This window comes from Pipra filicauda, unplaced genomic scaffold, assembly GCF_003945595.2.
Source record: "Pipra filicauda isolate LSUMZ 115617 unplaced genomic scaffold, ASM394559v2 scaffold512_size417520_pilon, whole genome shotgun sequence".
Lineage (NCBI taxonomy): Eukaryota > Metazoa > Chordata > Aves > Passeriformes > Pipridae > Pipra > Pipra filicauda.
Genome location: NW_024104657.1, coordinates 273,665 through 297,507, shown reverse-complemented (window position 1 = coordinate 297,507; position 23,843 = coordinate 273,665). Strand labels below are relative to the sequence as shown.

The 23,843-nt window shown below is 57.0% G+C and overlaps 6 protein-coding genes across 6 annotated transcripts; 1 reads left to right on the top strand and 5 right to left on the bottom strand.

The window, feature by feature from the left end:
• The first annotated feature begins 132 nt into the window (after positions 1 to 132).
• Positions 133 to 1,118, top strand: LOC113991172 (protein MRP-126-like). The gene is made up of 2 exons (XM_027727268.2): positions 133 to 354; positions 729 to 1,118. Exons 1-2 carry the CDS (start codon positions 133 to 135, stop codon positions 924 to 926), a joined length of 420 nt encoding a protein of 139 aa, XP_027583069.2. The 3' UTR covers positions 927 to 1,118.
• A 6,985-nt stretch (positions 1,119 to 8,103) lies between these two features.
• LOC113991152 (keratin-associated protein 5-10-like) lies at positions 8,104 to 8,445 on the bottom strand. Its single transcript, XM_027727245.2, has one exon. The coding sequence runs from the start codon at positions 8,443 to 8,445 to the stop codon at positions 8,104 to 8,106; it is 342 nt and encodes a 113-aa protein (XP_027583046.2).
• A 2,423-nt stretch (positions 8,446 to 10,868) lies between these two features.
• Positions 10,869 to 11,815, bottom strand: LOC113991151 (loricrin-like). The gene is made up of 2 exons (XM_027727244.2): positions 11,780 to 11,815; positions 10,869 to 11,414 (listed from the first exon to the last, which is right to left on the bottom strand). Exon 2 carries the CDS (start codon positions 11,393 to 11,395, stop codon positions 11,060 to 11,062), a length of 336 nt encoding a protein of 111 aa, XP_027583045.1. The 5' UTR covers positions 11,396 to 11,414; positions 11,780 to 11,815; the 3' UTR covers positions 10,869 to 11,059.
• A 3,419-nt stretch (positions 11,816 to 15,234) lies between these two features.
• LOC113991149 (sericin-1-like) lies at positions 15,235 to 15,687 on the bottom strand. The gene is made up of 2 exons (XM_027727241.1): positions 15,510 to 15,687; positions 15,235 to 15,410 (listed from the first exon to the last, which is right to left on the bottom strand). Exons 1-2 carry the CDS (start codon positions 15,685 to 15,687, stop codon positions 15,235 to 15,237), a joined length of 354 nt encoding a protein of 117 aa, XP_027583042.1.
• A 2,968-nt stretch (positions 15,688 to 18,655) lies between these two features.
• LOC113991159 (keratin-associated protein 5-6-like) lies at positions 18,656 to 19,587 on the bottom strand. Its single transcript, XM_027727251.1, has 2 exons — positions 19,105 to 19,587; positions 18,656 to 18,661 (listed from the first exon to the last, which is right to left on the bottom strand). The coding sequence occupies exons 1-2, from the start codon at positions 19,585 to 19,587 to the stop codon at positions 18,656 to 18,658; spliced, it is 489 nt and encodes a 162-aa protein (XP_027583052.1).
• A 3,000-nt stretch (positions 19,588 to 22,587) lies between these two features.
• LOC113991157 (keratinocyte proline-rich protein-like) lies at positions 22,588 to 23,214 on the bottom strand. The gene has a single exon (XM_027727250.1). It carries the CDS (start codon positions 23,212 to 23,214, stop codon positions 22,588 to 22,590), a length of 627 nt encoding a protein of 208 aa, XP_027583051.1.
• Between the last annotated feature and the right edge of the window lie 629 nt (positions 23,215 to 23,843).

Genomic DNA, 23,843 nt, shown 5'->3' with positions numbered 1-23,843 from the left:
ATCAGATCTTGTGCTCTGTATCTCTCCAGAGGTTTTTGGGGTGCTACCAGCTGGTTTGGGAGCTTCAGCAGTGCCAGGAAGGAGGCACATTTCGAGGGAAAACCCCCTGGCCGTGTCCTTACCGCCCTGCTTATGGCAGATTTCCACACCCATTGTGGCTCCTGCTGTTATTTGGTGCAACCCTTTCTCTTCCAGAGCTCCCAGAGCCAGGAGCAGCTCTCCGAGCTGGAGAAGGCCATGGATGTCATCATTGATGTCTTCCACCACTACTCCAGGCGGGAGGGGGACAGGGACACCCTGACCAAGAAGGAGCTGAAGCTCCTCATTGAGAAGCATCTTGCCAACTACCTGAAGGTGAGTGGGCCCAGAGCAGGGTCCACATGGGGAGGGAGCTGGGCTGGACCCCCCTAACCCGGATATCTCCTGCCCAACCCTCCCTGTCCAACCTCCCCTTTCCAAACCTGCTCCATAAAGTCAGAGGAAGGAATCCCACCCAGGTCTGGGTGAACCTGCAGCTGGGTATTGACCCTCATCCCCTCCGCAAAAATCAGGGTTAGGCTGCCCAGGAGCTCCTTTGCCATCTGGAAATGGGCTCAGAAACACCACCCCCAAATCCCACTATTTTTGTGACTCCCTTTTCTAGTGTTGAGTGAAGGGTTTTTTCGCCCAAGGAGAGGTTTGAGCTGTGAGTGATGCTCCCCCTCACCCTGTCCCTTCCTCCTCTGCAGCACGTGAAGAACAAGGCCACCATCGACGAGATCTTCAAGGACCTGGACATCAACAAGGACTCCCAGGTCAGCTTCTGCGAGATGATGCTGCTCGTCGTCCGCGTCACCAGCGCCACCCACGAGCACCTGCACGAGGTGGAGGACCAGCAGCACCAGCACCAGCACCAGCACCACCAGCAGCACCAGCACCAGCACTGAGCTGGGCTCGGCCCCTCGGCCGCGCTGCAGCCCCTGGTTTCCTCCCCCCCATGGAAAGTTTCGGGCTGGGAAAGGCTCCAGGATCAAACCCAACCTCGGACCACCCCTCTCTGCCCACCTCCCTCCCCCCCTTCTGCAAAGTGTGGTGGGTTTGCTGCCAAATAAAGATTTGCCCTGAGGCTGCCAAAGCTCTGCTGTGTCTGTGTGGGTTTTCCTCCAGGCGAGTCCTGCACTTTCCTCTCTCCTTAAACCCCGCAAATCCGGGGGGGGGAAATCCTTGGAGACAGGCTCAGGGGAGGTGGACGCGGGGGAAGTTCAGGGTCCCCTCCAGCAGGTGCTCAGGATGCTCCAGGTATCACAACGTGCCCCAGGGGTCACAGAAGACACTAAAATTTGACATTTTCAGCTAGAAAACAACCCCATTTAGGCCTGAAAACACTCCACAGTTCTCCTTGGAGCAAGCTGTGGTGGTGGGCAGGAGCTGGAAGGATGGGTGGGGATGGATAAACACTCTTTTTGGGAGGAACACCCTTTTTAGGGCAGTTTTGCTCCATATGGGGGTGGACATGTTAAGTTTTGGGGCTGCATCCAATAGTAAGGTCCAGCCACTGGGTTTTGTGGGGACAAGAGCCCAGAACAACCCCAACTCCTCCCTCAGAACATCCCAAATTGCCCTGGGAAGGTTCATCTGTCATTAATCAGCTGCTTTCCAGAGAGAAATTCGGGCTGGAACCACCACCAGAGCTGCTGAGCAGCCGCCCAGGCACTCTCAGAGCCTCATTTCCAACATCTTCAGGGGGAGGAAAAGGAACAGTTGTGATTTCCCAAGGCTGAGTCAAAGCCCTGAAATCGCCCTGCTCTGGGAAGGAACCTTCCAGAAGCTTCCCCAAAGCAGCTGAGCTGAAGCAAGACCTTCCCCCCCCCCCCCCCCCCCGGTTAACACAAGACCACCACAAGTTGCCTCACCCAGGTTGCTTCAGCTTCCTTTGGAGCCAGTTTTGACATCTGAGGGGTCAAACACCTTCTGAGAAGGTAAAATCTGCCCCAGGGCCCAGAGTTCCCTCAGCCCTGCACAGGGTGGCAGATCTTGAGCCACATCTGCATCCCACCACCCAAAACAGCTCATACACCCCATCCTGCAGCATTCTGGGGTCTCTGGAGCAGGAAGAGCCCCCCACACCCAGTGGAGCTGCTCCAGTGCCACCACCCTGCAGGGCAGAAGGACATGGACCCCGAGAACCAGGGCTGGTGATCCTAAGGGACAAGGGTGGTTTGGGTGCCTTTGCAGCACATCAGTTTTTGGGGGCTCAGAACCCTCTTTGGGGGTGTCCAGCCCTTCTGGTCCCTGCACAACCCACCCCAGGACCTTCCCCAGGACTGATGCAGGAACCAACCTCGGAGATCGGGGTGTTGGTGCAACAGGATGTTTGCCAACACAGCAGGGGCTGCAGTGTGGGGTGGGGGGACTCCTGTTGTGTCACCCAGGGGCTGTGGGATCAGGTGGGGTGCAGAATGAGCCCCCCCCACACCCTGAGTGGTCCCCAAATCCTTATGGATCGTTTCACCCCAAGGAGCTCCCCAAAAGAGGGGACACCGAGCAGGTGATGATACCCCCCAGCCACAGGAGCCAGGAGCACAGGAAGGGGGGGAGCCCCAAATCCCGCCTCCCTCCACCCCCAGGTGAGGATTCGCCACCCCCGGAGGTGTCCAGGGAAGGACTGGCAGTGGCACTGAGTGTTCTGGGCTGGGGGACAAGGTGGGGATGGGACACAGGCTGGACTCGATGGTCTCAGAGGTCTTTTCCAACCTAAAATATTCCGGGATTCAGGTTCCTCGAGCCGAGGACCGGCCTCCTGCTGCCACCTGGTGGGATGTGACACCGCGGCTCTTGGAGAGGCCACCAAGTCCTGCCCGAGCTCCCCAGGGACGCTGCGAACCCACCGACCTCGGGCACAGCCCCATCCCGTGTCCCCCCGTCCCTGTTCCTCCTCCACTAGCGCTGTTCCAACCCCCCCTGCCCGTCCCCGTGAACCACCTCCCTCTGCAGCCCCCCGACCCCCCAGCACAGGAGGGCACGGGGGGTGGTGCAATGCCCCAAACTCTGCCAAAGGGGGACTTGGACGCCCTTGGTCACCGTCAGTCCCAACACTCCCACGGGGATGAGCCACAGGGGGTAAAACTGGTCGTTCTGGGGGGCCGGTGAGGTCTGGGGCCAGCAGCTGACCCAGCATCGGCGGTAAAGCCACGCCCGGAGCCCAGCAAAGCCCGGCTTAACGCTGCTGTGGATGGGGACGTGTCACCAGGGGATGGCACCGTGGTGGCAGCGGGATGGAGGGAGTAGCTGGAGGAAGGGGCGGGCTCCGAGTGACTCAGAGCAATTTTCCCCATAATTCCCCTCGTTCAGACACGTGCTAATTGGGGTGGGGGGAGGAGTACAGAGGCTGGAGGGGGTCACTGCCCTCCCAACCTCCTCCACAAGTGTTTCCTGTGGGTCTGGTCAACCCATGACCACCTCAGTCCTGGGGTCCTTCCCGCACCATCCTCTGGCAGAGCTGCTCTTCCTTCCCACAGGGACAGGGACCCCCCAACACAAAGCCTTAAACCCCTTAAATGTGGCCATGGGGGATCCCAGCCCTCGAGAAAACCCCTCCTGTCCTGCCTTCCACCAAGGCCCTGGCCAGAAGCAGCAGGAGCTCGGGCTCCTGGCATTGTCTGTCTCGGGGGGGTTCGTGCTCAGCCCTGGCAAGGCTGCACCCCAAAAGTTTGCGGGTTAAGCGGTGCTGTTGCCTGTGCCCGGTCGCCCAACCACCCCAAATCCAGCCCTGAAGGGAGTCCCACGGCTCTGGGACTCCCCCAAAACCTCCAAGGACCTCTCAGGTGTGAGAGCAGCCCCTGGGCTGAGGCAGCTTCCCCAAAATCCTGCGTGTGCCGGGACCTGCAGGGACTTGCTGCCTCTCGCCTCAGCGTGCCGGGGGAAATTCCGCTCCAGCCCGCGGTCTGCATCTCATTTCCAACCCCTTCCCCGCCGAGCCGCGCCGGTGGTGCCGGTGGGCGGCACAGCCCGGCTCCAGCAGCGCCTCCCCTCCCAAAAACGCTGCCACAACCCGGCCCCGCCAACGCCCCCGGGGGGCTGAGGGGGCACCGACCTCATCTGCCTCCGTCGCGTATCTGGGAATCTGGGAAGGTGCCTGAGCCCTTAATGAGAGCTGGCACACCCCGCGGGGCAGGGAGGGCTCCTCCCGCCCCTGCCCAGCTGAGCAAACCCGCGGTGGGGACTCGGGGACCACACAGAGAGCCCGGAGTCTGTCCTGGTGCTGCTGCTGGAGCCTCCTCAGAACCCGGGGCTGGGGCTTTGCCCGGAGCCCTGGGGCAGCCTGAGCCCAGCAGGGCTGAAATCCCTCCTGTGCCGTGCCCTGATGGGCTCCACGGGCTGAAATCCCTCCTGTTCTGTGCCCTGATGGGCTCCACGGGCTGAAATCCCTCCTGTTCTGTGCCCTGATGGGCTCCATGGGCTGAAATCCCTCCTGTGCCACACCCTGATGGGCTCCATGGGCTGAAATCCCTCCTGTGCCATGCCCTGACGTGCTCTAAGGGGCTGAACCTCAGCCTGGCACCGAGGGCACACACCAGGGTGGGCAGTGACTGGCCCTGTCCCATCGGGGTGTCCAACGAGTGACTCTCCCATGGGAGGTTGTTCATAACCCCCCTGGCCACGGCCACCTGGGTGTCACTGGGTGTCCCCACTGTCACCAATGCCCTGGGCTCCTTGCCCTGCCCTTGCCCAAACTGGGCAAATGTGGGGGCAGTCCGGGCCCAGAGGCAGCTCCCAGGACATGTGGGACAGCCTCAAAAATCAGATGAAAGCTCCTTTTCTGCAGGAATTGTTTTGGTCTCTGACATTTTCTAAGCTTCAGCATCACAAAGCCCCTTGAACTCACAAACAACTTTGGTTGTAAAGGAAAAAAAAAACCATTTAGGGGATGAAAAATGCAAAGTTTTATGCACGAAGAGAACCTCTGGTCGGGGTTTTTTTGGGGATCCAAGGAGGTGTTCCCAGTGCACAGCCAGAACCACATGCTGACCTACATACACCTTCCCAGGTGTGCTGGTAAACATCCTCGGAGGAGCAGGATAATGAGGGAGGCTCCCTGGGAAGAGCAGCAGTGTGGGGAGAACAGGACTGACCAGAAGGGATCCTCACCCTCCACCCACTCCCCGCAGCCTGCAGGGCCGGGGCAGAGCTGCTCCCACCATCCCATCTCTCCCCTCTGCACCAGCGCCTGGTGGACACAGGTGAGTCTCCCCCGGTCCTTTCTGGGCTTGAAACCAGCTTTTGTGTTTCCAGGGTTATTTTGGAACCAGTTCTTCCCAGCGGGGCTCGGGTGGGAAGGACGAGATCAGCTCCCAGGAGGGTGTGAGGACACGGCTCTTCCCTCCCCTGCACGAGCTGATTCATCCACCCCAAGTGCCTGAGATGGCCACGGGGAGACTCTTCCCTTTAATTTAACCAGGCAGTTAAAATTCAGCCGAGACCCACCAGGGAAAGTGGAGAAATGGAGGGAATTGAGGTGAAAGTCCTCAGAGGAGTCAGGATGGGCAGCCCAGCAAGGGAAAGGTGCTTTTTACCTCTGGCAAGAAAAGGTTCAGAAAGATTTGACCTGAACTGAACATTCTGTGGGAATGGAACGGGGGGGGTTTCCTGCAGGCACAGCTGCCCCTGCCAACTGCTGTGGCCTCAAGTTTTGCTGCTCTCCAGGACTGGAGACATGTCCAAGCTCATTAAAGCCATCACTGACATGCTGGAGAGTTACCAGGGCAGTACCAGGAAGGGGAGGAAATCGGAGACGTTCAGCAGGAGCGAGTTCAAGAAGCTGATCCAGCAGGAATTTGCCCCTGTCAAGGTAAATCTACAGGCTTGGGGGTGCCAAGATGTGTGGGAGAGGTGCTGGGGTGATATTTAGGGGTGCTCAGGGGTGCTGAGGGGGCTGCAACACCCACCCCACATCCAGGGCTGGAGTGGGATCTCTCCAGTCTTTGATTTTCCCGGGGTTGTGCATCGTGGCTGATTTCCTTGGGCTTCTGTTGCAAAGCTCCCGTTCCCCCTCCTGGTCCTGCAGTCCCCATTTTCCTGCAGGGAATGGGACACTGAGGATGGGGTGCCTGGTCCCCCCCCAGCTCCATTTCCTCCCTGGGCAAATCCAGGTGTAATCCCAGGCTGTGACCCCTTGGCTCTGGACCCCGTGCCCCCTCTTGTGCCTGCTGCTCCTTTTCCTTGCTTTGCCCTTGCACTGAGGGCACCCAGCCCTCGCTTCTGCCCCCTTTGGGAGGGGCTGATGGGCTCCTGTCCCCTCAGAGGTCGCCCACCAGCAGGTACAGGTACATCCCCCGCTCCTCGGACCCGGACACCGAGCCCATGAACAAGAAGGAGAGGGGCAAACGCTGCGTGTACTGAGGGGCACCTCCACCACTCCCGGGGCCCAGAGGGAGCAGGTAAGGACAGCTCAGGGAGCTCACAAAGCTCCTGCACAACATTTGCATGGACTCATTAGGAGGGGACAGAGACATCATGGGACCGGTGTCACCCCGAGGTGACAAGACTTCACCCCCAGTCCATCAGGGGGGTGGGATCCACAGATTCCCAGAATATTCTGAGTTGGAAAGGACCCACAAGGATCATCAAGTCCAAGTTTTAAGTGGATGGCCCGTGCAGGGATGAATTCCAGCTCCACGGGGGCTCAGAGAGCACCCGGTCAGCTCTAATTAAAATTGCACAGAGTTCTTGGGCACAGATTTAGTGCAAAGCAGAGGAGTTGGGTAAATGAGGGCTGGGGGGAGGGATGTCACCCCCAGCAGGATTTTGGGACAGTCATGAGTGAAATCCTCCATGGGTTTTCCTCCCTTTCTGCAGGACCCCTGAATTGCTCTGTGGGCCAAGGGCAGTGGCAGCAGCACAGTGGGATCACTCTGAGCCCTGGGATCCCCTGGGGTCCCCTCTCGGGCTCCTCCAGTGCTGGCAACACCCCAGGAGATGTGCAGACCACGCCCTGCTCCACCTATTACCTCCATGAGGCAAAAAGGGTCTCTTGTTTGCCCCTGATGCTCCTCGGGTGTCTCTTTGGGGTGCTTTAAAAATGCAGCTTGAGGGCTGGAGGGGGGGGGTGAGGCCAGATCTGTTCTTCTCTTCTCCTAAACACAATGCCAGAGCACGAGCTGAAGTATCAACCCCTTCATCCAGGTTTTTAATGGGGAGAAAGTGAAAAATCTCTGGTTAATGGGGCTGGAATGAGCCATGCAATTAGTTGACTCAGATTGTAGAGCAATAATGAACAAAGAGTGGCAATTCCTTGAGGAAAATTAAAGGCTTGTGGTTGGGAGCTCATCTCCAGCTCACTTGGAGCCAGCAGCAAAATTCCCATGGGTTTGGAGAGGTGGACACACTGAAAATAGACCTCACCTGCATCTGCTCCCTCAGCTGTTCAGGGGTCGGTCCATCAGCCCCTCACTGTTTCGTTGTAAATATCCAAAAAGTGGCTTTTTTTCTGGCTTATTTTGCTCCTTCTTACCCAAATGGTTGTAAGACCATAAAAACTCCAATAAAAACGGTACCAAGTGATGCCTGTCCGACTTTTATGAGCCTCACACTGATCACCAGGAGCCTCCAGGAGCAACTGGGAGGTTGTTCAGAGCTGTGGTGGTGGGGAAGCCCCGAGGGGACGGGGCAGGGTTGGAAAGGGGGTCTGGGGGTACCAGGGATCCCCACAAGGGGCACCACACCCCGGTGTGGGGCCCGGGCAGGACCTGCCATGGGGTGGGGAGAGGTTTTTGTGCTTCTCCACCACGTAGGACCTTGTTCCCAGGGGAGGGGAGCAGCTGAGGGAGGGATGATCCACACGGGCTGTGGTCGGTCATCGGAGCATCCCGAGGGCTCGGGGAGGAACCAACCCCATTGATTCTGTGCTGCTGAGCCCAAGGAAACGCCAACACACGAGAGAGCTTGGGAATGGAACACTTTATTGGGCACCTCCTGGGGCCAAAGCACAGCCTGGGGTGTCAGTGGTGCCCCTTCCCCAGGGAGCAGCAGCTCCGGAGGGCGCGGGAGAGGGTTTGTCAGCCGGGCACCCCGGGGCTGGCAGAGCTCTGGGAGGTGGGAGGCAGCTGATCCAGGCATGGACCCCCATCACTTCGTCTTCTGCTGGGGCACCTGGGGTATCTGCTGCTGCTGCTGCTGCTGCTGCTGCTGCTGGACCCGAATCTGGGGCTTCCCGTGGCAGCCGGAGCTGCCGGAGCTGTGACAGCCCCCAGAGCTGCCACCGGAGCTGTGACAGCCACCACCCCCGGAGCTGTGGCAGCCACCACCACCCCTGGAGCTGTGGCAGCCCCCAGAGCTGCCCCCGGAGCTGTGGCAGCCCCCAGAGCTGCCCCCAGAGCTGTGGCAGCCCCCACCCCCGGAGCTGTGGCAGCCCCCGGAGCTCTGGCGGGTGTAACTGTGGCACTGGTCCTTCTCCTGCCGGGAGCACATTGTCCTGTGCTGGGGGGACCTGTGGGGAGAGACAGGAACCATCAGGGGCTGCTGCAATCCCACCATCCCCATTGTCCCACTGCCCCCGTTGTCCCAGTGCCACCATCCCGGTGTCCCCGTGCCCGCCCCCTTTGCCATCCCACCCTTGGTGCTGATGTGCAGGATCCCAGGAGATGCCTCCCAGGATCTGGAGCAGTGTCCTGCATCCAGGACGGAGGATTCCATCCCTTGGGAGCAGCAGCACGGCCTGACCCAGCCATGGGACAGGTCCTTGTCTTCCTCCCTGCATCCCACACCCCGTGAGCATCCCCTGCCCAGCGCTCCGAGCTCTGCTTCCTTCGCTGGGAAATGATTCCCCAAGGAAGGAAAACCCAGACTTACCTGAGCTTGAAGGAAAAGCAAGAGGAGGGAATGAAGGTGCTGGGCCAGGAGCAGTTTTATAGAGGTGCCAGATGGTTTTCCCGGAAATGAGACAGGTCCCTGTCACAGGGATCTGTTAATTTATCACCCAATCCCCATCCGACCGCCCTGTGTGTACATCGCCCTCCTGACTCATGAGTGATGGATATCATTCCTTTTTTATCTGTTTCCTGTGCCACATAAGTGTCTAATTGCCAGCCTCACCTGCCTCTAATAGGAAAACCCGTGGGTGCCTGGATTTCCAAAGCCTCGTCTGCTTGGGATTTGTTTTGTGAAATTAAGCTCAGGCTTAATTATAGACCCATCTCCCGAGGCTCTGCTGCCAGAGCCTAATCCCTGCAGTGGAGCCAGCACCAAATAAAGCCAGGAATAAGCCAGGTAAACACAGAGGAAAGTGGCTCTCCCTTCTCCATGAGATGCTCCATCTGAAAGCTGCCACAGTCGTGGGAACAACCAGTGGGATGAGGGCAAAGTCCTCCTGGGTTTCCTCTGGAGAAGGGTCTCACATCATCATCAGGGGTTTCTAGAACCCTCTTTGACCTAAAAGACTGTGAATTCCCCCCAAAATGCAGCAAGAGGAGGGTGTTGGGGGCTGTGGAAAGCCTTGCAAGCCCTGCTGTGTTCACACAGACCTGAGCAAGGTGACCAGGCCGAGCCATTTCCACCTCCTTAATGACAAAGGTCATTGAATGAAGGAACTAAAATGAGGAATTAAAGGACCCATTTGGTGCTCCCTGCTGGAGCAAAGCCAGAGCTCTGGAAATGTCCCTCCTGCACATCCCTGTCGGGGTTGGAAACTGCCCAGCACTTCACCACCCCACAAACTGCACTGACCTCTAAAGGCCACAGCTCCTTTTTTATGGGATAAAGGCAAGGAAAAGTCTGGGACACAGAAGACAACGTTGGGAGCTGCACAAACAAACGGGGACATCCCCGTGTTGCTGCTCATATCCAGGATTTGGGATGCTCAAGCTGCTCACACCCCAAGTTTGGGATGCTTGAACTGCTCATCAGGAGCCTCCACCTGGTGGTGGTGGGTGTGGCTCTCACTGGGAGGTCGGAGCTGGGGAGGATTGCAAAGCTCTCCCCTGACCCCGCAGACCTGTGGCTCACCCAGCACCAAATCCAGCTGCTATTTTCCTTGCTGACTGTCACTGAGGTCATGGAATTCCCTCCAGAACCCGGTGGCTGTGGCAGTAACTGGCAGAGGAACTGGGAAAACACCCACTCAGGGCCAGGTGAGTGCTGGGGCAGGTCCCTGCCTGCACCAGGGGCCAGTTCCTGCCCTGTGTCCCCGTTGGGCTTTGGCTCTTGCTGTGACATCCCTGTCACCCCCTGAACAATCCCCAGGGACTCGAGGACAAAAGCATTTCTGAGCACTGTGGGGCAGCCTGGTTTTGTCTTTTCCAGAGGATTTTAAGAGCTGTGGTGTCTTAGAATCATGGGATGGTTTGGGTTGGAAGGGACCTTAAAGATCATCTCGTTCTACCCCCTGCCATGGGCAGGGACACCTCCCACTATCCCAGGTTGCTCCAACCTGGCCTTGGACACTCCCAGGGATGGGGCAGCCACAGCTTCTCTGGGCAACCTGTGCCAGGGTCTCCCCACCCTCACAGGGAACAATTTCTTCCCAGTATCCAACTTAAATTTCCCTTCTTTCAGTCTGAACCCACTCCCCCTTGTCCTGTCACCCCCTATTTCCTTTTTTATTGTGGTTACAGGGAAAACAAATATCTTTGAAGAGGCAAAGCCCGAAGAGGCAAAGGAAAGGAAGCCCAAAACTTAGGATGAGTGATCACTCCAAGGGTTTCCTTGGGATGAGTGGGGTTGGCAGCTGGGCTCCCTTTGCTCAGCCTTTGGGCAAGGGTGTAACACATTCCAGCTCCAAAGCCCCTTCCCTGGTTGCCTCCCTGGCTTGGGAAATCAAGGATGAGGAGTTTAAGGAAATGCAAACGCAAGAGAGATCTTGGGAATGTAACTTTATTGGGCACCTCCTGGGGCCAAAGCACAGCCTGGGGCATCAGCTGAAGGCAGCAGAGAACCACCAGTGATGTCCCTTCCCCAGGTGGCTCCAGAGGTCACAGGAGGGGATTTGGCAGCCGGACAACCCCGGGGCTGGGGAGCTCTGGGAAGGTGGGAGGGAGCTGGTCCAGGTGTGGCCTCTGCAGCTGGAGCTGGGGCTGTGGGACTCCCATCACTTCGTCTTCTGCTGGGGCACCTGGGGCACCTGCTGCTGCTGCTGCTGCTGCTGCTGGACCTGTATCTGGGGCTTCCCGTGGCAGCCGGAGCCGCCGGAGCTGTGACAGCCCCCAGAGCTGCCACCGGAGCTGTGACAGCCACCACCCCCGGAGCTGTGGCAGCCACCACCACCCCTGGAGCTGTGGCAGCCCCCAGAGCTGCCCCCGGAGCTGTGGCAGCCCCCAGAGCTGCCCCCAGAGCTGTGGCAGCCCCCACCCCCGGAGCTGTGGCAGCCCCCGGAGCTCTGGCGGGTGTAACTGTGGCACTGGTCCTTCTCCTGCCGGGAGCACATTGTCCTGTGCTGGGGGGACCTGTGGGGAGAGACAGGAACCATCAGGGGCCCTTCCAGGGAAGAGAAATCTGGGTGTACATCCATCCAGTCTTGGCCGGATCCCACAATCCACTTTAAACCTTGTACTGGGTTCTTTCCCCCCCCATGGGATTGTCCCACCAAAGCCCAATCCAGGCCATGCCACCTCAAGCCAACACCCCAGAGTCTCCCTCCAAGTCCAAATCTCTGCTCTCGCTCCTTCAGCAACCCCTGCACTCCCTCCTCACCCACCTCCCCTCTCACAACCACCCTCAGAACAAACCCCAGCCCAGCCCCAGGCATGAGGGTCCAACCCCCCCCCCCCCCCCCACTGAGCCCCGGAGCCCCCAAAATCGCTGCTCTCACCTGAGATGCTCAAGCAGCAAAGACACAAGGAGGGAATGAGGCTTTCTGGGCCAGGAGCACTTTTATACTCTCCCTGCACACCCCACCTGGAAATGAAGCCCCTCCCTGTCTCCGAGCTCTCCCTGTTCAATTCATTCGTCGATGTGGTTTTTTTTCTGCCTCCCCACTCCTCGGGCTCGGGGAGTGACTCACCCCATCCACGCTGGGATTGCCTCCTCTTGTAGGTCGCCTTTCCTGTGCCACAGAAATTTAATTGGCAGCTCTGCCTGAGGTGGCTGCCATGGGGGAGTTGTGTGGGTGGCCCCGGTTTCCACAGCGTGGCCAGGTTGGTTTAGGTGTTGATCACACCTGGGGAGGGCTTTATCTTTAGGGGGGGGAATGATGGCTCATACTTAAATCACAACATCCTTCTGGAAGGTCTTGAGGTTCTCTAGTCCTGCAACCCCCCCTAAACACAGAGATGTGTCTGTAGGTACCAAATAAGGGAGAAGTCTTTGACAGCATCTCCCTCTGTGCTGGGCACTGGGGAGGGAACGTTGGGTGCTGGGTCCAGGTCTGGGTCCCTCAGGGCAAGAGGGACATGGAGGGGCTGGAGCGTGTCCAGAGAAGGGAACGGAGCTGGGGAAGGGGCTGGAGCAGCAGGAGAAGGGTCTGGAGAACTCCTGAGGGAGCTGGGGGGGCTCATCCCAGAGAAAAGGAGGCTCAGGGGGGACCTTCTGGCTCTGGAATTCCCTGACAGGAGGGGGGGGCCGGGGGGGGTCGGGCTCTGCTCCCAGGGAACAAGGGACAGGAGGAGGGGAAACGGCCTCAAACTGTGCCAGGGGAGGGTCAGGTGGGGCATCAGGAGGAATTTCCTCCTGGAAAGGGTGTTCAGGCCTTGGCAGGGGCTGCTCTGGGAGGTGGGGGAGTGCCCAGCCCTGGAGGTGCCCAGGGAAGGAGTGGCTGTGGCACTGAGTGCTCTGGGCTGGGGCCAAGGTGGGGATGGGGCACAGGGGGGACTGGGTGGGTTTGGAGGGCTTTTCCAGCCTGAATGATTCTGGGATTGTGTGGTTTGACTGGTCCCACTGTTGGCTCATTTCCCTTGGAACCATCCAAAACACAGTGGAGTGATGAAGAGAGAGAAAAGATCCCCCCAGACCTCTTTTTGCCGGCCAAAGGTTTTCTGCTGTTGCCAGAAGGACCACAAGCAGTTGGAATTCTTATTTTTGGAAGGGAGAAGCCCTGCCCTGGGTAGCGATCCAGGATTAGCAAGGTGCATAATTATGTGGTTGACTTTCAGCCCATGAGTAATTCCCGAGCAGTGCCGGTGGTTTTATTCCAGGTTTTTATCCCAGCTTTGGTGCTGCCACGTGCAGGACGAGGGTCCCGTGGGTGCTGCCTGTGGTGTCACACCGTGGTTGCCACATTGTGGGGACCTGTCAGACCCCGGGGACTTTCTTGAACTTGTAGGAAGGTCCTTTTTGGGTTTTCCCTGACCCCCAATTAGCTCCTAATTGAGTTAATCCCGGTGCTATTCCGGAGGATGCTCAGACCCACACAGGCCTCCAGGCTGGGCCATGTTTGCAGTGAGAGCTGATCACAAGCAATAATTTGGGATACTCCCTGTACCTTTTCTCTGCGTGGGCTGGGAATTGTTTAGGACCACGGAGCTTGTTGGCCCTTTTCTGTCACTGCTTGTGGAAGATATTTCAGTAATTAAACTGGAAGTTCAGTAATTAAACAGGCAGCAAATAAAAGACTAAACTCAGGATTTCCAGCTAAAGTAAGGGAGCTGCTGGGATTTTGTCAGGGGGAAAGTGCTTGGGAAACACTGGGTGGAAAATATTTCCCTTCCTGCCGAGATGCTCAAGGAGTTGGTATTTTTGGGCCACTTCTCCTGCCTTTAATTTGTCTTTCCCCATGTTGATTAAGGTTTTATGCTGATCCCAGGGAAATGGAGCCTCATCCCACCTTTCCTAAGACTGTTTCACACCCGGCATCCCTTGGGAAGGCACCGAGGTGCCTCTCCTGCCTCTCCTGAGCTCCTGCTTTCAACACAAGTGCCTGACTCTTTGTTAAGTCACTGCGAGTCCTGAGTGGTTCCTGCATCCCAAAACCCATCTGACACATTCGGTGTTCCCGAAGGATTTTTGGAAAGGTGGGAGGACAGGGCAGGGTTAAAGAACCAGGTGAGCAACCTAAATGCTTCTTTTGTATTGCTAAATTGCTGTTACAAACTGGAACAGTGTCAGGGCAAACTGTACCCAGGCTGCTTAATTGTGTTTTGTTCTGGCATCAGAAAAATATGGTCAATATTCTTCGGGAAAAAAAGACTCCAAGTAATTTTTGGCCCCCAACAACTCGCTGTGCTCAGTTCCTCGTGCTGAATTTGTTAATGAAGAGCATCCAGCCAGCTGGCCTGGGCACCTCTAGATTTTGGGTTTGGCCACTTCAAAGTGCCTTGAAAATGGGGTGTGACATGGGGGGGGCTCAAGGCAAATTCCAGAGTCACACCGAGAGCTTTTCCAAAGGATCCCAAAGCAGGGAGTGAGCTGCTGCCTGCACCCTTTTCAGCAATGCCAGATATTTCTGATCCTCCTGACGCACTCGAGAACCATCTTATCAAGGTAACATCCATTTCATGAATGGCAATGCCAGAGCAATAAATTACCCAATTCCTTTTAATTACAAGTTGAGAAGAAATTTGTCAGCGTGTTGTGTAATGCTGACGCCCCCGGCCCGGCCCAGAGCTCCTCAAGGGCTGGGCAGAGGGTTTCTAGAAAGGCTTGCTGGGAGGTTTGCCACCAGCACGTGGAGATACCTCCCCCAGGGTTGGCCTTTTGGGGCCAAAAGGCAAAAAAATGGGGTTCTTTGTCTATGAGACTCTTTCTGCCCCGTGGTTGTGCCCAGAGCCAGCCCTGAGCTGTGCAAGGCAGCCCTTGGGGTCTTGCTGGGGGTTTTGGGTCTCCAGCTGTGTGGGAAGGGGGTGTGGGGGAGAGTTGTCAGCATCTGAAAATCTTTATTGTCTCTTTCTTTTCCTTTGGAGCCCAAAGTGGGGCTGTGGCAGTGCCCAAACCCTGTCTGGGCAGGGCAATGTCAGGGCGTTAAACAAGCACGAGGTGTCTTGTACTGTGACACGAAACACAAGGGGAAAAGAAAATCATCCACACAAAACCCTCCTGAACCCTGAACTGTAGTGTCTAAAAACCCATTCCAAACTCCAGATTGTAATGGCTCAAAACCCCTCCCAAACTCCAGATTTTGGCTCTGTGCAGTCACAGATGATACAGAGAAAACTGTGCCATGAACAGAGAGTTTATTTCAGCACCCACAGACAAAGCTCAGGAGAGGTCACAGGACTCACCAGGGGAGGGGGAGGAGACATTTTCTTTGGGAATTGCTGGGGACATGCAAAGCTTTCTGAACTCGGCACAGGGTCGAGGACATGCCCGGATCATCTGCAGATGAGGGTCTGATCACTTCATCTTTGAGGACACTTGGTAGATTTGCTGCTGGCACTCCTGGGGGTTTCCATGGCAGGATCCACCACTGCTCCCATGGCAGGATCCACCACTGCTCCCATGGCATCCGGATCCACTGCTGCCATGGCATCCAGATCCACTGCTCCCATGGCATCCGGATCCACTGCTCCCATGGCAGGATCCACCACTGCTCCTGTGGCATCCAGATCCACCACTGCTGCCATGGCATCCAGATCCACTGCTCCCTTGGCATCCGGATCCACTACTCCTGTGGCATCCGGATCCACCACTGCTGCCATGGCATCCAGATCCACTGCTCCTGTGGCATCCAGATCCACCACTGCTCCCGTGGCATCCGGATCCGCTGCTCCTGTGACACCCTTCACTGCTGTGGCAGGAGGATCGTTCCTGCTGGTGGCACTGGTCTTTGTCCTGGCGGGAGCACATCCTTGGAGACCTGCTGGGAAGACTCATCTTTGAGTGAGTGCCACGGCAAAGAACACTGGAAGTGCCCAAGGCTGGGTTGGAAGGGGCTTGGAGCAACCTGGGCTAGTGGAAGGTGTCCCTGCCCATGGCAGGGGGTGGAACAAGATGATTGTTAAGGCCCTTTCCCACCCAAACCATTCCATGATTCTGTGATTATAATCCAGGTTCTTGAAGAAGAGAGAAAAATTAGCAGCCCATGTCTGCCCGTGCTGGTCCTCTGGGCAGATCTTTCCCTTCTGTGTTTAGCAAACACATCAGAGAGAAGTTAAAACTCCCAGGGATGAGTGAGAAGGGGTGGACAGAGTCCCGAGGAGTCCTCAGCCATCTGAGCCAGCAAGTTTTATGTTTTCCAACTTACTTTTTGTTCTTTATCTACAGAAATGGATGAAGAAGACAACGAGGCAGAAGGTCTGAGCCAGAGACAGTCACAGGGATGGGACACAGGAGGCCAAGAGCTCGGGGTCGGGGCAGGGCTGGTGAGCATCAGAGGTGCCAAAGGTTGATGAAGCTGCACTTACCCCGTTCAGCAGGAGCTCAGAGGAGACGTGAGGCCGAGGCGATGAGGAGCGAAGGGGCGCGAGGGCTTTTATAGGGCACCCCGTGTGTTCCCTCCGGAAACCAGATGGGGCCCCACTGGAGGGACTTGCTTGTTCAGCACCCCGAGCACTTTGCTAATTGGGAGTTTTTGCCCTGCTGATTTGACTCATGGTGCTGGGAGCAGATCGATATCCCGCCGTTCCCCTCGTTACTCCAGAAAAATGTTAATTGCCCACCACGCCTGGCTCGGGACGGGCAGGTTTCTGGATGGCCTTGTTGCCTTTGACTGCACAATTTACCTGTTTCTTGGGCTTAATGCAAAGCAGCCACGAGCCCAAACTGGGAAGGGACAAATATTAGGGGAAGGTGGGATTGTGGGGTGGGCTGGTGGGCTGGGTTGTGAAGGGAACCCAAAAATGAAAGGGAAAGGGAACAAATGAGGCTGTGGGGGTGTGTGGTAAAAATAAACGTATTTGGTCAGTGTGGGAAAAAAAGAATCTGGGTTGTGAGTGGGTGAAGGAGACAAAGGGGATTAGGGCTGCAGGTATGAGGGTGGCAGCAGGGGATCACAGAGCCTGGGGCTGGTCTGTGTGGGGGGTGACCTGAAAACAAGGACTGTGTCCTCCAGGAGCCCCTGGGCCAGCACTGGGGCTCGGTCCTGGGGGGTTACAAAGGCAGTCAAGTCACCCCTGGGCTCTAAAGCTCTCACTGAGGTTTGATTTGGGGGTTTAGAGGTGGGACATGGCAAGGTGAGGCTTTGCATCAAACTCCTGCTGACCGTGGGAGTGGGCGAAGGCAGGAGGGGGGACATGGGCAGGGAGCAACACCAGAGACCCCTAATTCTGAGTAAAACCAGCCAGGAGGCACTGAAAGGAGCCTTGCAAGAGTCCAAGCCAGTCTTTTCATTACTCAAGGGCTTTTAAGCCAAACAGAAGGAATTTAAAGCTCCACAGGAGCCCAAGAGCATCCAGGCTGGAGGGGGAGGACATTGGGATCAGCATCTTCACTGATTTAATGCTCTGCTTGGGGGAGAAAAGTGTCTTTCTGCCTATGGATCTGCCCAGGGCTGATCTCAGCCAGGACTCTAGAGGCCACTGTAATATTAATAATGGCACAGATTGAATTGGAATTAAAATGCAGAGTCGAGGAGACTCATCAGCCCCCAGAGGAGCTGAATCACCTGAAGCAACTGAGAGATGAGGAAACCGGAACGTGACTCGGGATATTTCACAAACGTTGGGAGAACAAAAATCCTTGTGAAACTTGGATCCACGAGCCATTCCAGCTCAGGTCACGTGGATGGGGAGAAACCTGTTCATCCTTTCTGTCGGCGACAGAGGCCCCTGAGCGTGGCCTGGCGGGGAGGACACTCGTGGGAGACCCTGACAGGACCACATTGACCCCTCGGCTGGTCTCTGAGCCCTCACATCTCCTGCAAAGCTCCTGCTCTTCAGGAGAGGCTTCCCTGAGTCCCCTGACAATATTTTGAGTGGATGGTGGCTTTTTTTGGGGGGTAATTTGTTGGGTTTATGGAAGGAGTTGCCTTTGGGATGTTGCAAGGACGGCCTGTGGTGGTGTTGGGGCAGTGTGTGGCCACCTCTAAACCCTCCACCCCAGGAAGGTGCCCTTGCACCTGTTCCTGCTTCTTTTCCTTATTCAGGTGGTGCTGCAGGAGAAATCTCCCCCATTAGTGGTGGGAAGCAGCTGATTCCGTGATGTGTCACGTCCTGGGGGCTGGGCCGGGCAGGACAGGGGAGATGGAGCTGAGGGAGGCTCTCACCTGGGTTAGGTGAGGTGCCAGGAGCCTCCGAGGACACGGTGCTGTGTCACCGGCTCCAGATCCCTGCTTTGCTTCAGAAATCCTCCCTGGTGATTCCTCTCCCAGCCCCACCAGGCCTTATCTAACCAGGAGTTCAGGGCCTTTCACCCTGTTAGAGCCATTCCCGAATTCTCTCCCTGACTTTTTTCCCAGGGCTTTTTTTTGGAGGTTTGTGGTGCAAGTCCAGCTGTTCCCGTTGCCTCATGGGTGGATGAAATGAAGTGCCAGGCAGACCCTCTCATTTTTACTTCTCTGATGAAATGTGGGGTTTTTTTCCATGACTATATTGCTATTTAATTATTGTGTTGCACAAACATGATGAAAACTGTTATTTCCTCCCAGCAAGGAAGTTGGCCAGAGGAGGAATCAAAAGACATCGGGTTGAACCAAGCAGGAGCCTCATGAGGGTGCAAACACCAGCTCTGGCCACCTGAAGGACCAGAAGCAGCTCGAAAGGATGAAGTGGAAAACACTGATGCCAAGGGGGGTTTTGAGCCATCATTTTTTATTGCCTCCACGTCTGCTGTGAAATAAGGAGGGGAAGAGCATTTAATATTTCACAGAGACCGTGGGTTACGCCTTCAAAGCACGTTACAAGCAAGATGACAGAGCGGAGCCCCATGAGCAGCACAGGACGTGGGGCCCATCAGAGGGTGCAGGAGTGAGACGTTCCCTTCATTTGTCCTCACTCCTCTTGGCTTCTACTTTATCTTCCGGGCTGGAATTTTGCAGACTTGTTTCTGCTGCTGCCTTGGGATGCCCTTTGGCACAGGCACACAGCCTTGCTGGATTTGAGGGGGACAGACCTGCACCGGAGGGGGACAGACCTGCACCGGAGGGGGACAGACCTGCACTGGAGGGGGACAGACCTGCACTGGAGGAGGACAGACCTGCACTGGAGGAGGACAGGTCTGCACTGGGACACACTTTGGGGCACACTTTGGGGCACTCTGTGGGATGCATTTGGGGCTGCTCTGCGGGACACACTGTGGGATGCACTGTGAGGCCTTCCCATAGCTCACCTTGCCCCCCTGGTACCCCGAGCCGTGGCACGTCTCTGAGCACACCGACCTGCCGTAGCCCTGGCACCCCCCTGACGACCCCGAGCTGTACGTGGGTCTCCTGACACAGCTCGAGCCCCCTCCGTGGCACGAGCCTGCTGATCCCTGGCACCTCTCGGAGCAGACGGACCTCCCGTAGCCCTGGCAGCCCCCCGAGGAGCCGTAGCTGTAGGTGGGTCTCCGGACGCAGGCGGAGCCCCCGTGGCAGCACTCGGAGGAGCCGTAGCCCTGGCACCTCTCGGAGCAGACGGGCTGCCTGTAGCCGTAGTGCCGGTAGTCGTGGCCCCTCATGCCCTCGACGCCCTCGCCGTCGCAGCCCGAGGAGCAGCAGTTGGCGTAGCCGTAGCGGAACGGGGTGCGCCGGGTGTCCAGCCACGACCCCGAGGGGTCGTACCAGGTGGAGTTCAGGTTGAAGTAGGATTCTCTTCCAGAAGAGTAGATCATTGCTGAGCTGCAGGGAAAAACCTGGAAAACAGCAGGCTGCTGTCACGATCTCCTCTGGTTTTGTTTCACTCCCCGTAAAGCCTCGTCAGTGAGATGTGACCAGGTCACACCCGACTATCCTGAGGGTCTGGGTCTAAAGGAAACACCTGCAGCTGCCCAGTGCCGGTCAGATTAAGTCCAAACCCTCTTTTTGACCTTCCCCTTCATTTTTTTTCCCTCCAGGAACAGAATCAACCATAAGACACCATGTGTGTAAATCCCACACCCTCAAGAGCTTCTTTCTTGGCTTAGCCCGTAGTGCCAATCCCACACCCAGGTCTCCCAACAGCTTCTGTCTTGGCTTAGCCCATCATTCTTGAAAGTTCAAGTGTAACAAGTCAGGTCTGTGACCTCCTGAATCCAAACCCCATCCAAAAATGACCCAGGACTGTGTCTTACCCCGTTCCCAAGGGAAGGCAGGCGCTGACCAGGGGAGCAGATTGTGACAGGCAAAGGGACCGGGGCCTTTTATAGGGTTCCAAGTCTTCCCCTCATAAATGAAACACTCTGCAGGAACGAGGATTAAATTATTTATTGGCAAAACATCTCCTCCATTTGGATGCTGTTCCCATGTCCTGCTTGACTCACGATTTCTGATAAGCATCTTTTAATTACCCAGCGGGGCACATAAAAGACTTACAGCGTTTAAGGCACACATTGTCGTGTGAGGCAGGTAATAAAGTACTTATTCACCATCTCCAGAGCACCAGGACACTGAGTGGAGGCTGATGTGTGAGCTGTGAGTCAGGAGCCACGATGTGCCCAGGCTCAACAACCCGGCCTTCCCTTTCTGCTGCCCAGGAGGGACATTTCCAGGAGGTGCCTGAAGCACAAACAGGTGACTGGGAAGAGCCAGCTCAGAGTCACCAAAAGTAAATTGTGCTGATGGGTTTCGGTGATGAAGAGGTTGGTTCTGTGCAGGGGGAGGCCCTGGCACAGGTTACCCAGAGAAGCTGTGGCTGCCCCATCCCTGGAAGTGTCCAAGGCCAGGCTGGAGCAACCTGGGATAGAGGAAGGTGCCCCCATGGCAGGGAGTGGAACAGGATGATCTTTAAGGTCCCTTCCAACCTAAACCATTCCAGGATTCCATGTGCTGGTTTAGACAGGATATTAGGAAGGGGGATATTAGGATATTCCCTGTGAGGGTGGGGAGGCCCTGGCACAGGTTATTCCATGGATTCCCCATCCCTGGAAGTGTCCAAGGCCAGGCTGGACAGGGCTTGGAGCGACCTGGTCTTGTGGGAGGTGTCCCTGCCCATGGCAGGGGGTTGGAACTGGATGATCTTTAAGGTCCCTTCCAACCCAAGCCATTCCAGGATTCCATGAGTGTGATGGGTGGTTTTTGGCACAGTTTCCCACGGCAGCCTCGTGGACTGGACTGTCCATCCAGTGTGGACTGGATGGATGAACTACATGGTGGGTGAAAAACTGGCTGACACTGGTGCTGGTCCTGTTTGAGATCTTTATTAATACCCTGGATAATGGGGTGGACTTGGCAAATCTACAGGTGGCACCAACTTGGGGTGAGGGGCTGAAACTGCTGGAGAAACGGTCCTGTGGCTGGGCTGGACTGGGATGGACTGGGAGGGCTGGGCTGGACTAACTGGGCTGGACTAACTGGGCTGGGAGGGCTGGGGTGGCAAGTGAAAAGCAGTTTGGAAGATAAGATGGACCAAAGCTGACCTGGAAATGCTGGTCAGGGCTAAACTCAGTCTGTGGGCTCTGAGTCAGTGCACTGGGCCAGTGCCTGGGAACTGGGAAGAAAACAGCTAATAAAATAAGGGATCTCCTAAGTTAGATTTCATATATAAGTGGTGTTTTGTTTGGGTAAAATTAGACATGAGAAAAATAAATTGTTGTGGTGAAGAAAAAAAAGAAGAAACTCCTTTTTCCCTTTCCAGTTTTCCTTGGGGGTTCTGCGAGGACACGCTTGAGCAACACACAGAAGCAACATTAGATATTTTAATGCACCTTGTGGGAGGCTTTTCTGGCAAAGTGAGAGAGAAAAAGCAGGTTTGCAGCGCCTGTGAGAGCCGGGGAGCTGCGGGGGAAGAGCCGGGGCTGCACCGTCCTGCGGGAGTGAAAAGGCATCCCTGGCACGCACAGCCACACCTCACGTGCCGGGCCACGCGCTCATTAAGCTGATTAGCATTTAAATGAGGGTGTTGTGGCCGCGCAGGGCTCTCTGGGTGAGGAAGGTGCTGGAACGCTCACGGAGGTGACTGTTTGTACCTCCGTGTGCACCGCAGAGGATCCATCCCGCGGTCCTGCGGTGGGTGAACACGGCGGGGAGGATTTTCCTGGTGAAACCCCTTCGGCCAGAGCTGAAACCCTCAGGTGTGAACCCTAATTTTGACTTGGAAGTTTCCTCGTGAGAATTTTAATGGCTTTTAACATCTCGTTGTAACGTTGGTGATGTTTTGGGGGGTTAAAAAAAAAAAGGAACCAAGTGTCTGCTAATTTTTTTTCAGCTTTATTCTCTAATACACGGGGAGAAAATAAATGTGCAGGAGTCCCTGATGCTTCTGCAGTCACAGTGGTTACTTTTTTTCCCAGTAAAGTCCTGTTGCTGTTTTCAAACATCTTTGAAATCAAAGTCCGCTGAACCCACGGGAGAAGGTGAATCCGTGGCAGGATGTTCCTCCATCTCCAGGTTGCTCAGACGAGGGAAGAAACAGCTTCTCTTCCCCAAGGAAGACCAAAGCCCGGCAGGGGAGGGCACTGGGAATTTAAAGTGTCAGTGCTGGGGCCGAGCAGGGGGTTGGGACCCCAAATCTGATGTGCAAAGAGCAGCAATGAACCTTCAGCCACGGGAGCATCATTTGGGCAAGGAGTGGAACCCCCCCAGCACTGACTGGGGACACGCTGGGGAGGGGTCCCAGATGCTGGGGAAGGGTCCCAGACCCCGGGGAGGGGTCTCAGACCTCAGTGAGGGGTCCCAGCACCTCACTGTCCCCGTGCTCAGCACTTCTGCACACAGGGTGGCAAGAGAGTGACCTGCTTTTGCTGGTGGTGGCAGGGGCGTGGTGGCAGGGGGATGGGGGCCGGGCAGCAGCGCTGGAGGGGTGGGTGGCACCTCTGGACAGGTGGGGGGCACCTCTGGACAGGTGGATGGCACCTCTGGACGGGTGGGGGGCAGCGCTGGACGGGTGGGGGGCAACACGGGCCGCAGGGGTGGCGATGGGGCAGGGGCAGGGGCTGCAGGACCACGGGGGGACTGTCATCCTCGGGGGGACACTGCTCCACCCTCCTCCTGGGCTTGCTGCAGGACTCCTGGTCCTGGCAGGGCGGGGAGGGCCGGTACTGCTGCAGGGGCCGGCGGTGGATCCTGGCGGGCGGGGGGCACGCGGGGGCCGTGTGGTTCACCTCCACCCGCCGGCGGGGCTGGCAGCTCTGCTGGGCTGGGCACGGCTCGGGGGGCTGGCAGCCCTGGGGAGCGCTCTGGCAGGACCCATCAAGGTCATGGCTGAGGCTCCCGGGGCTTTCGTGGCAGCTCCCGCTGGATCTGGGCCATGTCCAGCCCTTCCCGGCACAGCCCGAGCTGTCGTGGCACAAGTCCTGGTCGCTGAGGCCCTTCTGGTGCTGCATCCTGGGGCAGAGATCACGGAATCATTCCCAGAATCCTTGAGGTTGGAAAAGCCTTCCAAGGTCACCCAGTCCCCCCTGTGCCCCATCCCCACCTTGGCCCCAGCCCAGAGCACTCAGTGCCACAGCCACTCCTTCCCTGGGCACCTCCAGGGCTGGGCACTCCCCCACCTCCCGGAGCAGCCCCTGCCAAGGCCTGAACACCCTTTCCAGGGGGAAATTCCTCCTCATGGCCAACCTGACCCTCCCCTGGCACAGCTTGAGGCCGTTCCCCCTCCTCCTGTCCCTTGTTCCCTGGGAGCAGAGCCCGACCCCCCCCCGGCTCCCCCCTCCTGTCAGGGAATTCCAGAGCCAGAAGGTCCCCCCTGAGCCTCCTTTTCTCCAGGCTGAGCCCCCCCAGCTCCCTCAAGAGTTCTCCTCAGGTGACTCACAAGCCATATGATCAAGCCCTCGGGAATAAACCGTCTGGGAAAAAGCAACCAAACCACAACTCCTTTTTTTTTGCTGTTTCTGTGAAAAAATAGTGAGGAACCTGAGAGAGCTGAGAGAATCCAACTCACCCTGGGAGCGGGACGGACGGGCTGGGCAGGGAGTCGGAGTCCTGGGGACAGAGCTGGGGCTGAAAGCTTTTA

What these genes read in the sequence shown, in the direction of transcription:
- LOC113991172 (XM_027727268.2), top strand. Translation starts at nt 133, where the DNA reads ATGGCAGATTTCCACACCCATTGTGGCTCCTGCTGTTATTTGGTGCAA. An exon ending in ATCTTGCCAACTACCTGAAG is followed by an intron (nt 355 to 728) that starts GTGAGTGGGCCC and finishes CCTCCTCTGCAG; the next exon opens with CACGTGAAGAACAAGGCCAC.
- LOC113991152 (XM_027727245.2), bottom strand. Translation starts at nt 8,445, where the DNA reads ATGTGCTCCCGGCAGGAGAAGGACCAGTGCCACAGTTACACCCGCCAG.
- LOC113991157 (XM_027727250.1), bottom strand. Translation starts at nt 23,214, where the DNA reads ATGCAGCACCAGAAGGGCCTCAGCGACCAGGACTTGTGCCACGACAGC.
- LOC113991159 (XM_027727251.1), bottom strand. Translation starts at nt 19,587, where the DNA reads ATGATCTACTCTTCTGGAAGAGAATCCTACTTCAACCTGAACTCCACC.
- LOC113991149 (XM_027727241.1), bottom strand. Translation starts at nt 15,687, where the DNA reads ATGTGCTCCCGCCAGGACAAAGACCAGTGCCACCAGCAGGAACGATCC. An exon ending in TGGTGGATCCGGATGCCACA is followed by an intron (nt 15,411 to 15,509) that starts GGAGTAGTGGAT and finishes GATCCTGCCATG; the next exon opens with GGAGCAGTGGATCCGGATGC.
- LOC113991151 (XM_027727244.2), bottom strand. Translation starts at nt 11,395, where the DNA reads ATGTGCTCCCGGCAGGAGAAGGACCAGTGCCACAGTTACACCCGCCAG.